Source organism: Panthera tigris, chromosome D1, assembly GCF_018350195.1.
Source record: "Panthera tigris isolate Pti1 chromosome D1, P.tigris_Pti1_mat1.1, whole genome shotgun sequence".
NCBI classification, from domain to species: Eukaryota; Metazoa; Chordata; class Mammalia; order Carnivora; family Felidae; genus Panthera; species Panthera tigris.
In genome coordinates, this window is record NC_056669.1 from 67,870,131 (window position 1) to 67,884,031 (window position 13,901).

General features: G+C 51.2%; 1 protein-coding gene across 1 annotated transcript in view; it reads right to left on the reverse strand.

The window, feature by feature from the left end:
* Nucleotides 1–2,547: 2,547 nt before the first annotated feature.
* DKK3 (dickkopf WNT signaling pathway inhibitor 3) overlaps nucleotides 2,548–13,901 on the reverse strand; it is a 46,795-nt gene continuing 35,441 nt past the window's right edge. Inside the window, exons 5-8 of the mRNA XM_042958735.1 lie at nucleotides 7,430–7,522; nucleotides 6,137–6,281; nucleotides 5,045–5,201; nucleotides 2,548–4,125 (exon numbers count right to left, since the gene is read on the reverse strand). Coding sequence (XP_042814669.1) covers nucleotides 3,906–4,125; nucleotides 5,045–5,201; nucleotides 6,137–6,281; nucleotides 7,430–7,522 — 615 coding nt within the window. The 3' untranslated portion in view covers nucleotides 2,548–3,905. The remainder of the gene's footprint in view (nucleotides 4,126–5,044; nucleotides 5,202–6,136; nucleotides 6,282–7,429; nucleotides 7,523–13,901) is intronic.

The following is a 13,901-nucleotide window of genomic DNA, read 5'->3' on the forward strand; positions in this document are numbered from 1 at the left end:
GAAGGTGAGGAGTGCATTCTGGTCAGAGAAGCAGAAGCTATGGTTTCAGGACTGTGCTGTGTCTGGCTGGTCTGTAGAAGCTTGCTAGTTCAAAGTCCACCTGTCAAACCAAGGTGTAAGTAAGGGGTAATAGCTACGATGAGATAAAAAGAGCAAAGGAGCCCTGCACTAGAGTATTTGGCGATCTGTTTCATAACGGATGGGAAGTACTTAGAGATTCTGAGAAAATGGTGGGGGAGGGGGCCGTGAGGCTCTGCCACAGCTAGAAAAATCGTTGCCAGGCTACACGGTTAGGAATGGTGGTGTGGTCCTTCTCTAGGCCAGGAGAGAGCTAAAACTTACTACATGGTCGAAGCTAAATGAGTACACAGAATCTGAGCATGGCTAATCAGTGTTGTTGCTAAATCTGGAAGTGACCTGTGAATGTATGGAATACAATAAAATCATTTATTCTGGTTCATTTGCTAGTATTTCCTTTGCAATTGGCTACTCTAGTTCTCCTGCTGAATTCTGTCCCTTTGTTTAGCATCAAGACCCTAACCAGCTCTTTTGCACTTGTGACTTAACAAATTGTAGTCTAGAGTATATGGAATAGAAGATAATCTGAAGCAGCTTTTTTTTATTTGCTAAATAAAACTATTCCATCTAAAGTCTGTGTAGTTTTTGAAAAACAAGGCAATATTTTAGTCATTAGCAGTCAGAAGCCTTATAAGGCAATTTACATTTTTAAAAGCAGTATGTGTGGAATGTATAGTTTTCTAGGGGCCTAGTAAAATATTTTTTATCAGGTTTGCAAAGGAGTTCATGGCCCAAATAAAGCTTATAGCCATCTATACTAGGGAGTACATGTCATCAAAGGTGCTCCTTCAGTGCCATTCCTGTGGGGAAGAAGGGTGCTATGTGACCACCTGATTAGTTCTAGTGTTAATTTTCAAAAGTCAGCTTTTAGAAACAAGAATATTTGACAAGATCAAGAGTGTGTGAAAGTGTGTGTGACCATCCAGAAAAGCACACAGCGATCATTAGGGGCCAAGCTAGGAGGGCAAAAAAGCACTGGGGAGAAATGCTCTGCCCCTTCCCCGTGACAGCACGCCTCTTCATCCCCTCACCAGCTCATCTTTACTGGAGAAACAGGTCTTCTGACCGGTCAGAGCCTGAGAATTCACCAGGTCAGGAATGATTGATTAGTGGACCCTACAGCCTTGCCTGAGAAGTGGGGAACATACTTCCTTTCCGCTTTCTTTTCTCCCAACCTGCCTCTTTCCCCAGTACAGAGGGCACACTGAGTGTTCAGCCTCTTTTATAATGCTTAGGTAACCCATTTAATTAAGGAGTACCGGTTTGTTGAGAGAGAAATACGCAGTGGTTCTGTTTTTCCAGTAATGGTGCCAAATGTGTTCTGTCAAATGCAGTTTCCCACTGGAAGTGGGCTCTGAGGACAGGGGAGCAGGGTGGATCCGCACATAAATTCTGTGAGGGAGGGACTTAGCTTTATCTTATGTACCATGGTCTCCTGGTACTCATGCAGGTAGGGCCTGGCGCAGTAGGAACTCAAAATTTTTGCCGAACAAAATAACCTTCAGCCTCGTTTCCACACGCTTGTTCAAATTCACCTTGCCTTCCAGGCGCTGTGAATTACTTGCAGTTTCCTCTATGTGCCATCCCTTTTTCTCACCTCTCTCCCTCTGCCCTGGCTCAGAATGCCCTTTCCTGTTCCTTCTGATCACCTGATAAACTCTGATCTCTGAGAGCCAATTCCCATGCAGCTGAGTGTTCTCTGGGGCTCCCATCACCGTTCTGACATTGGGTTGACTGCTTTGGTGGGTGCTGGGTTTAATGTGTATCTCTCATGAGGCTGTGATGCGCCCAGGGTAGGGACCCTATCTGGCTCAACCTGGCAGCCCCACAGCAGATCTTAGCACCTGGTTCTAGGTAGGCTCTCAGTCAGTACCTGTTGAGTAGTAAGGATGTAGAGTGGTCCTGGTGACTTTTGACACTGAGTAGAGATCAGCTCTATATTTGATCTTAAAATCATCAGTATATCCTGGGCCGACTGTACGAGATACTGTTTTTTATTTGACTTTTAGCACTATCACTTAATATTTTTGAGCTTCCTTTTTTTTTTTTTTTTTCATCTGCTAAATGAAAAAATACTCGTGGATTCAATGAAGATTAGAGATGATAGAGGTAGACTGCCTAATCCGGTGCCTGCCCCCTCCCCCAGCGGACCTTAATATATTGTCTTTTTATTATTATAGTCTCTGAAGATCTATGTTCTGGCCCAGAACCGCATTTGAGTGGAAAGAAGAGTCATATACATTCCATTTACTCTTTCAGAAGACAGTGAAGTATTGACACTCTTAAGACTAATGCCTTACAAAAGCAGTGAACATTTCTAAAATATTTTGATGCTAAAACCGGTGGGCTTCACTTGAATGTTAAAGTCACTTACGTGGAAGAGTTTTTTGGTTTTGTTTGTTTTTGGACAATGCAGATCATTCCCATTTTATTTATTCAAAGTCAAAAAGAAAGAAGACATCCAAGAACTATAAAGGAGTCGTCTAAGTGATTTATGCTTGATTTTTAAATGCAACATAGATGTTTATACATAATTTAAAACTCAAAGCATGCTTATACAATCATGTGCAATTTTAAAATTTAACTCTGGATGAATACATGATGGAAACAGTCAATGGCACCTGAAAATACCATTTGCAGAATAGCATCCAGTCCAGTGCTCTCAGTGTGGATGTTAAAACCATATTTCATAGAGCCTTGCTTGGTTTGATTTTCTCCACGTGGTTGATAATGGTCTTCAGTTGCTGGTAAGTGATTTTGCAAATTTCATTTATAATCCTGGCCCTACAATCACTGTTTCTGACAAGTTAACATATATCTTATGCACCAATCGTAGTACTTTCAAAGTCACTAACATAACTAACTGCCATAGGGGGACAGCGTCAATATCGCTGGTCTCCACTAGAATGATGGCCACCCCCACACTGAGGAGAATGCTATTTCTACCAGTAGAAGTTTAATCTTACAGTGAACTAGGTTGGCCTTACTTCCAGAGACGCCTCAAAAACAAAAAACAAACAAAAAAAAACCCATCCTCCCTCCTTTTACGGAGTGCTTTCTGTGGCCCTGAGGCTGGTGGGGAGAGCACTGGGCTTGGAATCACACCTGGGTGCATCTTGCTCTGATCTTCACTAGCTGTGTGACTTGGGCAAGCAACTTGATGTCTCTGAGACACCAAAATCCTGACAGATGGGGAGACCACCACCCTCCTCACCGGACTGGCAAGTGATGCAGAACTGCTCCCCTGGCACAGAGGTAGGAGCAGAGTAACACTGATGAAAGAACAGGGACACATGGAACACAGAGTGCACAGAACACGTCACCCACAGCAGCTGAAGGCACAGCCTGCCTGTGCCTGTGGGAAGAAATGCGTGGAAAAGCCACTTGTTACATTTTCACCAGGTTTACGTTTGCAAAGCAGGGCACTCTTCTCCACATGTGTAAGAGTCAACACTTCCCCAAAACCCATCATGGGGAAATCTGCATCCTTTCCCCTTGCCTCCCCTCCAACAATTCTCCAAGGGATGTAGAACAAAATGAAACGTGCCAGGTGCCAACCAGCAGAGGCAAAGCAGCCAATGATCTGGACCAGTTTAGCAGCCCTCCACCCTCCCATACACCATCTTCCCCAGGCACGGGAACCGTGCACAGTCTGCGGGGGGGTGTTGGGCAAATACACAGCACCTCATTTTGTTTCAAGCCAGAGGGAACATGTACTGGGAAGAGGCCGTGGAAAAAAGCCCGGTAAAGCCCACACCTAGAGGACACAGCTGGGGAAATAAATTAGCTATTTCTATTGCATGTCTACCCACAAAACAAGCCTGGGTCTAAATCTCTTCTCCCTCCAGAAGCTCAGAGGCAGCACCGGGCTCCCCGAGAGCCATTTCCACAGACAGGCTCCTCTCCAGGTTCTCCAGCTCCTGGCGCACCTCCTCAATGAAGCTGCCATCTTCGTACTCGTTGGGGGCCCCTCTGGGCACCAGGCTCTCTCCGTCCTCACCACGGCTCCCGACGAAGGCCGGCTTGCACACGTACACCAGGCTGTGGCTAGGGAGAGACCGGACAGGGACTCAGCCGAGGGCCATGTGTCCCCGCAGGCAGAGGGTATGTTAAGTTGGACTCATCAACACGGGGAGACCCAAGCAGGAAAACAAAGGCCCCGCGCCTGGAACTCACCTTCACCCCTCCGCTAAGATCTCAGTGGAGTCTCACCTTCCCGTCCACATCTTACTTTAACAAACATTGCTGAGGGAAGGCCACTTTTAGAGGGATGGCTGCACACCTCTGATGGAGGTCTGTCTTCCTGTGAGACTCTCTGGGGCAGGCCCTGAGGACTTGGGGGCCCGACAGTTCATGGCAATGTGTCACCCCTCTCAGCCCCCTGCCCACTGGGCCTCCTGGTGGGAACAATTCCTGACGGCGGGGTGGAGCCTGTCATATCACGAGACAGGGCCAGGGAGTTCTGTCTGTCTGCCCGGCCACCCTGGGTTCTGCTGGAGGGAAGGTTGAGAGTGACTGCACAGAGGCCACACCTCTCCTTCACGGTTTCTCGGCAGCTTATGACACCATCAGTGGTGCCCTCCAATTTGGTGGCCCACTCTCTAGTTTCCCTTCTACCTCTGTGCCTTCTCAGTCATCTCTGCCAGCAACTTCTCAGCTTGTCCTTCACAGCTCCCTAGGCGGGAGCTCTTCTGCCTCTACACTGTCTCCCTTGGTCACCTATTCATGATGAGGCTTCAACCACCATGCGGATGAGCTCCGCATTTGTACCCCTGGCCACACCTTCTCCCGAGCCCCAGAATGATAGATCTGACTGCTATCAGATGCTCCATCCAGATGACCCAAGGACACCTCAAATTAAACCTACCCTGAACTAAATCCACATCACCCCTCTGCTCCTGAGATCCTACTGGGTGGCATCTCATCTGCTCTCAACCTCTAACAGGGAGGGCAGGTGGGGCCTCACCTGTGGGGTTGGCAGAGAAGGCCACTGGCACACGGACATCGGTCCAGAGCTCCATCAGGCTCTAACTCCCAGGTGATGAGGTCCAGAAGCCGGCTGGCGGGGTCATGGCACAGCTCACCCTCCACGGGCAGGGGTGTGCACACAGGAAACAAGAGACCTGGGGCCAGGGGAAAGTCACCCCTGTGTGCCCAGCATCAAGCAGGCAGGTACCACAGAAGGAAGCAGAGAAATGGGGTGGAGCCCCAACTTTCCAGCCCCTCAACCTCAAAGTGGAGGTTAAAATTAAAGAGGTGAAATGAGAAGAAACAAATTGGCAGAATGGGCTGTGGAGGGAATGAGTCTGGAAGGCTGGAGCAGTTAGGGAGGACTGCCTGGAGAGGGGGGGCTTGTGCTCGGTTTTGAGGTCGAAGGTCTGGAGAAATAAAGAGTGTAAGAAAGGCCCTCAAGGCTGGGACACAGCAGCAACAGAGGCGGGGGGTTGGGCATGGCCTGGGGAAGCCTTGGAAGGGAGACAGAGGAGTCTGATGAGACAGAACAGAGCAACCACAGCTGCCAGAGAAGCCACACGGAGCACCGACCTGGAGGAAAATGGCTGGGACAGCAGGTACCAGGCGGGCTGGGGGCTGCAGAGGCTGACTGGGGAGGCAGCTGAAGGAGAGATTTTCAGAAACACTACAGGAGGGAAGAGCCTGAGCGACCTTGCCCACAAGGGCCAGTGAAAATGGAAGACAGGACTAGAAGGGGGACATCCTCAGAGGATAGGACACGGCCAGGTGCTACCTTCAGGGCCTGGGAAATGAGGTGGAGAGTGGAGAGGGCTTGTTCCTCCTGCCCTGGGCTCACGCATCCTGAAGGGATTTAACTTTTCTAGGTGTCAACAGGAGACACAGACAGAAGACCTGGTGGTCTGCTCTAGGTGGGGGCCTGCCTCAGGCCAGGCTGTGGGGCTGGGATGCACCCTGAGTGTTTGGGAGCCTGCCAAGGAGGTGGGACCCTGCAAAGGTGTTTCTGGCACAGATGGGGCCCTAGGAAGACCAGGATGGTGGAGCTTGAGACAGGGCTTGCCCCGTACCCAGTGGAGAGCCCACCCACCTCTCTGGAAGGCACAGCACAGCCCAGGCTGGCAGTCCCTCTGGTTGTCACAGATGGTCCCATTGCCGCCTCTGGTGGCTGCCTTGGTGCAGTGACCCCAGACGCACAGCTGGTCTCCACAGCACTCACTGTCCCGGGTGCAGAGCTGCGGGCAAACAACAGCATGCTGGCTCACGTACTGTCACTGTCCCCAGCCCTGAAAATGCCACACGTGGGTTAACCACATGCTCCCATTATACAGAGGAGGCAACTGAGGTCTGAGGCTTGGGGGGCTTTTAGTGGAAGTTAAGGGAGCAGAGATGGGAGCCGGGCTGGTGAGATGGGAGGAGTCAGAACACTGGAAAGATGGCACCTGGGGTGAGTCACGTATCTGGAGTATTTCCTATGTAGCTTGAGATTTTGCAAAGGACGCAGTGTGTCCCCCACAGACTTGTGCCTTGCCTCCTTTTTATTAGGCGCCTAGGTCAGGAAGGAATGTGGCTTATGGCCCACAGCTGCAGGCAGCAGCCTGATTCGACAGCTGACTAAATCCAGGCCCAAGCCCAGAAGGCCATCTGGATGGGGAGGGCGTGGGGGTGCCACAGTCTGGAGCTGCACGCGGGACTGACAAGCACGGAGCACACCGGGGCCCCACAGTCACACTTGGAGGTGGCAGGCTGGAGGGACACCTGCAGCTGCCTGACCACAGCGGGCACCAGACAGGGGAGGAAGAAGCCCTCTATTTTCCAAACTTGTTATCATGCTGTGTTATTACTGCCTCAGTAATGAAAAAGGACAAGAAAAGTCAATGAGCCCATATGGCTTTGTCCAAAACATCTGTTGGGTGGAGGGAGTCCCCGCTTCCCTGGCTTCATGCTTCTCTGTGGAATCTCTATCAGGGAAGTCCTCTGGCTTCTTCCGGCCCTCCCTCCGCCCTCTCTGGGCAGATGGGGAGAGAGATCTGGAGGGTGGAGGGTGGAGGGTGGGGGCTGCAATAGTGTCACTGGCAGCATCTACGGGGATGGGTCTACCCCGGGGGAATGACAGGTACCCGGTCCCCACCTTCCCTCCCTCCTCTGTCACCCATGAGATCATGCGGCGAGTGAGGGTGGTGGCAGGTCTGCTGATGGCCTCCTCGTCACTCCAGGAGTCAGCCCCATTGGGCCGCATGGAGAGGCTCTTCCAAGCATGGACATGGTTAAAAGCCCCACAGAAGGCTTCCAGGAAGGCTTCTCCCCAGGTCTCCTTCTCTGGGACCCAGCTCAGCCCCCAAGCCCCGGTGCTGCAGCTGCAGATGCCTCTGGGCACACTCACCGTCTGCTGGTCCCGGCAAGGCTGGCAGGTGTACTCGAAGCTAGCAAACTGGCAATACCTGGCGGGCCCGCAGTCCTCATCAATGATGCACTCCTGCGGAGGGGGAGGGGGTGGCTTCATCAGCGGAAGGCAGAGCAGCAAACCCGCAGTGTCCCATTTTATCCCAGCACGCCCCCCCCCCAGGCTCAGGGTTCTCCAGACTCCCCCTCACTCCACGGCCATGTGAACTCCTGCTCCTCAGTATCACACCCTCCAGGCTGGGCGGGGCCCTCGCCCACACAGGGCGCCTTGGGCCTCTCCCCTCCAGGACGCGGACCCAGTTCACACAATGGCAAATGTGTGCAGCCCCCGGCTCACATACCCAGGGCGGGGAGCACAGAGACTCGGGGCCATCTCCAAGCAGAGCAGATGGATTTAATAAAAGAGCTAATGAGTTCCAGCCCCAGGCGGCTGCACAGGAGGGGCTGGAGCCCAGGCTGCTGACCATGAAGGAAAGGGCCGCAGAGGGTTCCCGTGGCCCCCCTCCTCAGAGTCCCGGGTCTGGGGCTGCCAGGCAAGGGCAGCTGCTAGCTTCCAAAGGAAGGAGGAGGGCGGCTGGCATGGGCCCTGCAGCCCAGCTGGCTGGAGAAGCGGGGGAGAGAGGGAGGCCGTGGGAGCGGGCTGGTCGGGAAGAGTCCCCTTACACCAAACTAGCCACGCCGTCTGGGGCCCCGTGGCCTCTCTGCACCTCTGTTTCTAGGTCAGAGGCAGGGGAAAGCCACCTCTACCTGCTGTCTGTTGGGCGGAGCCACGAGGTGGATCAGGGGGCATGGAGCGCCTCTGGGGCTGGCACCCTGCCGGGTCCTCCTAGTAGGGCTTCCTCCTGGCCTCCCCAAGGCAAGTGGGGCAGCTCTGCGAGAGGGGTCCTTGCTCTCAAAAGGAGGGGTCAATATTTGTCCTGTTCCATACCAGCAACCCTAAAATGCCAGCATGCTACCATCGTGGTTTTTACAGGTGAGAAAACAGGCTCAGAAAGGGGCAGAGGGCTGCCTCAGCGCAGGGTTGGGTCACGGGCTGTGCCCCCAATCTGTCTGAACCCCAGAGCCTGTCACGGCCTGAGAAGTCCACGGCGCCGTAAGTAAGCCATAAGACCACCACCCACTCCTAGACACGTTCGGCTCAGCCAGAAGCATCCAGGTCCAGGCACTGCTTCCAAAGCAGAGAAGTAAGAGAATGGGGTGGGAGAGAAGAAAGGAGAGCCAACAGGCGGGGGGTAGTTTCTCTGAATCTGGCCATGTCTTGAGGCACTGGGATGTAAACAAGAATATGAAAAAGTCCTTACCCTCAAGAACTTCTAACTGCATTGAAAACAATCCCCCACCCCCCAAAAAACTAACAGAAAAGGAGACAAAAGACACAGACAACTTACGAAAACAAAAACCCTTCTGCCTCTTCACACAGAAAAAGATGTTCAACCTCACACTTGAAAAAATGTGACTTAAAAGAGCAGGATAGCATGTTTTCACTTAGAATGGACCCAATTAAAAAGGTTGATGATATCTGTGGTAGGCAGAGAAATACCCCTTCCCCAAATGTCCGACTCCTTGGAACCCGGAGCATTGATGTGAGATCAATGCTCACATTACAAGGCAGGGGGAAATTAAGGACACAGGTGGAATTCAGGTTGCTAGTCAGCTGACCTGATGGTAAGGAGAGACTCCTGGTTATCCAGGTGTGCTCAATGTCATAAGGGGCTTTGAAAATGGAGAGGTGGGGGGCAGAAGAAGGGTCAGTGTCAGAGTGATGCCACGTGAGAAAGACTCCAGACTTCACTGGTTTTGAAGATGGAAGAGGGCCATGGGCTAAAGATCTATCTCTCCTAGAGCCTCCAGAAGGATCTCAGTCCTGCTGATACTCTTAAGATTTCAGCCCAGTGAGTCTTGAGTGGGACTCCTGATCTCCAGAACCATAAGATGATCAATTTATATTGTTGTAAAACCACCAAATTTATGGTTGTTACAGCAGCGATAGGAAACATTATAATATCCCATGTTGGTAGGGATTTGAGAAAATCGGCGTTGCCAGATGCTTTGGGGGTAATTAAAACTGAGCTCGATGTTTTCTGCAGGCAATTCATCAGTTTCTATAAAAAAATTTAAATGTGTATCTCCCGACCTCATAATTTCTCTTCCAGATGATTATCCTCAGAAACACTTCTCCATATGGACAAATATCAGAGCACAGGGATTTTTTTTTTAAAGCGTTTATTTGTTTTTGAGAGAGAGGGAGAGTGCAAGCAGAGGAGGGGCAGAGAGGGAGGGGGACAGAGGATCTGAAGCAGGCTCTGTGCTTACAGCAGTGAGCTTGATGAGGGGCATGAAGTCACAAACATGAGATCATGACCTGAGATGAAGTCAGAGGCTCAACCGACTGATCCTCCCAGGTGCCCCATGGATTTTATTTTTTTAAGTAGGCTTCATTCTCAGGGCAGAGCCCAATGCGGGGCTTGAACTCATGACCATGAGATCAAGACCTGAGATCAAGAATCAGATGCTTACTTGACTGAACTATCCAGGCGTCCTGGAATACAGGAATGTTTAAGGCTATACTGTTATTTTATTGTAATCCAGGAATAATGTGAAAGCCCAATGAGAGGGAACCAATTAAATGATCATATATGCGGTCACTTCTTAGGGAAATGCCAGAGGGCGGACATTACAAAGAATGCGGTAGCACTGTTTACAATGGCTCAAGAAATAAAAAGAGCAAATGGAGGACCTGCAGAATTCCACTTTTGTGAAGCAGAATAACTATGTGCGATCCATGCCTGTGTCCAGCACGGCGCCTGGCATATGGAGGGCACGCGATAGTTAAGCGTGGAATGGATGAAACCCCTTGACTATTACTGTGGCAATCAGGCCAACAAAATGCCGATCATTAGCAAGGATTTGGGAACCAAAGCAAAAAACATACACATTCCATTAATCTGGCTTCCCGTTTCCCAAGAATCCTGCAGACTTGGAATTTTCCTCTATATATGCTTCCTCTTCCAGATCTTTAATTTAAAAAATATGTACAGGCAAACCATAAGAGACTCTTAAAAACTGGGAATAAACTGAGGGTTGATAGGGGGTGGGAGGGAGGGGAAGTGGGTGATGGGCATTGAGGAGGGCACCTGTTGGGATGAGCACTGGGTGTTGTATGCAAACCAATTTGACAATAAATTTCATATTAAAAAAAATAAATATGTATATATGAGCTACAACCTTACTAGCACCAATCCCTGGGAGGCACTGCTATTTACCAATCTCCATCAGGAGGGGTGCACATGTATCCTTTGGAATATCTTCCTTACCCTAATGACAAAGCATTCTCTGCAAAGCCACAGCAAAGCAACTCATTTTCTTCCAGATATGAAAATATTTTTGGCACGGAACATTGCCAAACACTTCTGAAAAGCCTCAATACACTAAACCTACAGGTTTCCTTTGCTGACATGTTTTTGCTAACTACCAGAGAGCTCTGGTAAGTTAGTTCAGCATGACTTCCCCTGGAGAAAGCCGGGTGCTTTTGTTCTAATAATCCGGCAGCTTGTTGGTTGTGGGTATGTCCTCTCAGCAGCCCTGGCGACTATTCTTTAAGAACTGTGATCATCCTGGAAACCCTGGAACTCCAAGGTGTGAAGAAATCATAAAGGCCAAAAAAGCACAAACTTTGAATCCTGGTTTTTTCACTGAGTACCTGTGTGACCTTGGGATATTAATTCAACCTCTTTTGAAAATGAGGGTGATAACAGGACCCACTTCACAGGGCTGCTGTGTTGAGTTAGTACTCTGTGAATGGTAGCCATAGCAACACAAAGCTGGACAGCCCATGCCCATCTGATGCCTTATCCCCGTGGAGAGCTAACCCCCCTGCCAGGGGACCAGCTTGTCGGAAGGAAAGTCTAAACAGGGGCTGCTGTCTCTACCAGCAACTCTCTGTTTCTATCCCTGGAAACACTTGAGGATTTCGCTATCTAGTCCTGACTTATCTCGATCCAGAGAGTGTCAGATCCATGGGCAGTGACCTGTACACCCAATAGGAGTAAAGTTCCTGGAGCAGAGTGGCTTCTCCTTGTATGAAGATCAGGCTTTCCATAGAAGGTTGTTGTTAGGATGTCCTTGGAACCACAGTAGAGGGGACGGCCATCTTGCCAGAGCAACCCAACGAAAAGCCCGTAGTAGCTGCCAGAATGAATTGGAGGTCAACCAATCACCGAGCACGACCTGACGCGAAAAAGACCCACCCGGACCTAAACCCGGAACCACTGCAGCTTAAAAACCCCACCCCGCCACACCTGGGAGCGACTTCCCTGACTCCTCTCTCTCTCTCTCCCTGAGTCATGGAACCTCGCCCGAGACCTTAGTTCCCAAATAAAGCCGTTGACTGCACAATTTTTTAGCCTCTGACTCCTATCTTTACCCTGCCTTATGCCTGATCCTAACAGTTGTTAGTTTAAGTGTCTCCACTAAAGACTCTTAACTGCAGGAGGCAAGGACCCAACTATCCTGGGAACAGGTCAGGTCCTCCCACCTTAAACAAAACTGAGTAGATGGGAGGTGGGGAGTGTGGTGGACATGGGTTGGTGCCTCCTAAGTAGAGCCAAGTCTGGAGCTGAGAAATCCAGGATTTATTACTTAAAAAATTTTTTTCTTTTGTATTATTTATTTTAGAGAGAGAGAGAGAGAGAGTCAGAGTGTGGGCAGGGGAGGGGCAGAGAGAGAGGGAGACACAGAATCTGAAACAGGCTCCAGGCTCTGAGCTGTCAGCACAGAGCCCGACGTGGAGCTCAAACCCATGGGCCGTAAGATCATGACCTGAGCCGAAGTCGGAGGCTTAACCAACTGAGCCACCCAGGTGCCCCTATTCTTTCTTAAAAAAAAAAAAAAAAATTATTTTTTTGAGATAGAGCGGGCAAGCAGGGGAGGGGCAGAGAGAGAGGGAGAGAATCCCAAGCAGGCTCCACACTGCCAGCGCAGAGCCTGAAGCGGGCTCGAACCCACAAACCGTGAGATCGTGACCTGAGCTGGAATCATGAGTCTGATGCTTTAACCAACTGAGCCACTCAGGCATCCGAAGGATTTTATTCTTTTTAGTAGTTTCAGCTCCTCTTCCCTGCCCACATGTGGGCCGATGTCTTAAGGGGGCCTCGGCACCCAGCTAGGTGCAGGATGGCTGAGGAGGTGAGTTCTGAAGGCTTGGCTGCTTCCCTATCTAAAGGGCCGTGGAGGTTCTGGGCTTGGGGTACCTCTTGGACCATTAGGACCAGAAGAGGGAACTCATGCTACACCAAGGCAAAACTAAAGACACACAGCAGTGTAGACTGTCGGGGTCACCTGAGTGCCACAGAGCAGCTGGGATGAGATGTCACAGAGTGTCCTTCAGAGCCGTAACAGCCCTGGCACAACAGGCCCACCGGTGCCTGCCACTCGGCACAAACTCTCTTTAAGCCCCTCAACAGGGTCTTATTACCCCCATTTCACAGACCAAGAAGCTGAGGTTTAAGGTGGTGGATCCGCTCAGTCACCCAGCTCAGACGTGAAGTCAGGAGTTCAACCCTCCAGGCAGGCTCTTTCCACCTCCTAGGAAGATCACCATTTTTCTCTTTCTTCAGCCTCACCAGTGTCCTGTCCCTCAGTCACAGCTCAGCACAGCCTGCCAGGGACACACCTCCCCAGTGACAGAAGACAGGAACTCAGGGTGAAGGCCATGGCCCCTGGGCATCTGGGTCTCGGGTCGCTGGTGTCCTGGCTTTGGGGCTCCTCTCCAGGCCTGGCCACTCCCCGTCTGTGCCGCTCCTCCCTCCCAACTGACAAACAGCCTACAGGCTGGCCGTCAGGACAGAAGCCATTCCGAGGATCTGGTCTGTGCAGTCTGGAGAAGGACGGAGCTATATTTAGAAAGCTCTGGCCAGAGGCCCCGCAGGGCTCAGTTCAGATGCTGTGGGAGGTGGGGCAGGCGGGGAGCACACCAGAGATCTGGCAGGATGCCGGGCCTGGAAACAACCCCGGTGCGTCGACACGATCATGAAATAGTGGAAAATGGCAAAGGTGCTGTTCTGCGTCTTTGATTTTGCGTTCAGCGTTTATCAGAGGAGAGTGGCTCTGAGGAGGCAGAAGCCCAGAGCAGTGGGGAGAAAAGAGCACAGGAGCCCCGTCAGGCTTTCCTCAGTACACGTGCAAGGCGAGCAGCATGTGGCTTCTCTGTGGAACCTTGTGCTACCGCGCTGGGCTTTCCCACCCTGGCCAGGGGCACTGCTCACTCTCCTTGGGAGCCCCAGACTGTCTCGTTCTCGTGACCAGGGCCATCCATGGTGTCTGCTCCAGCCCAAGGCCTAACTCCTTGCCTGGGAAGGAGTGAGGACACACGGAATGGAGGCCCAGGGGTCCTCCACCGACAGAAACTTGCTCGTCTCCAGAGCTTTTTGCGCCACGGCTGGAGGGGAGAGGAC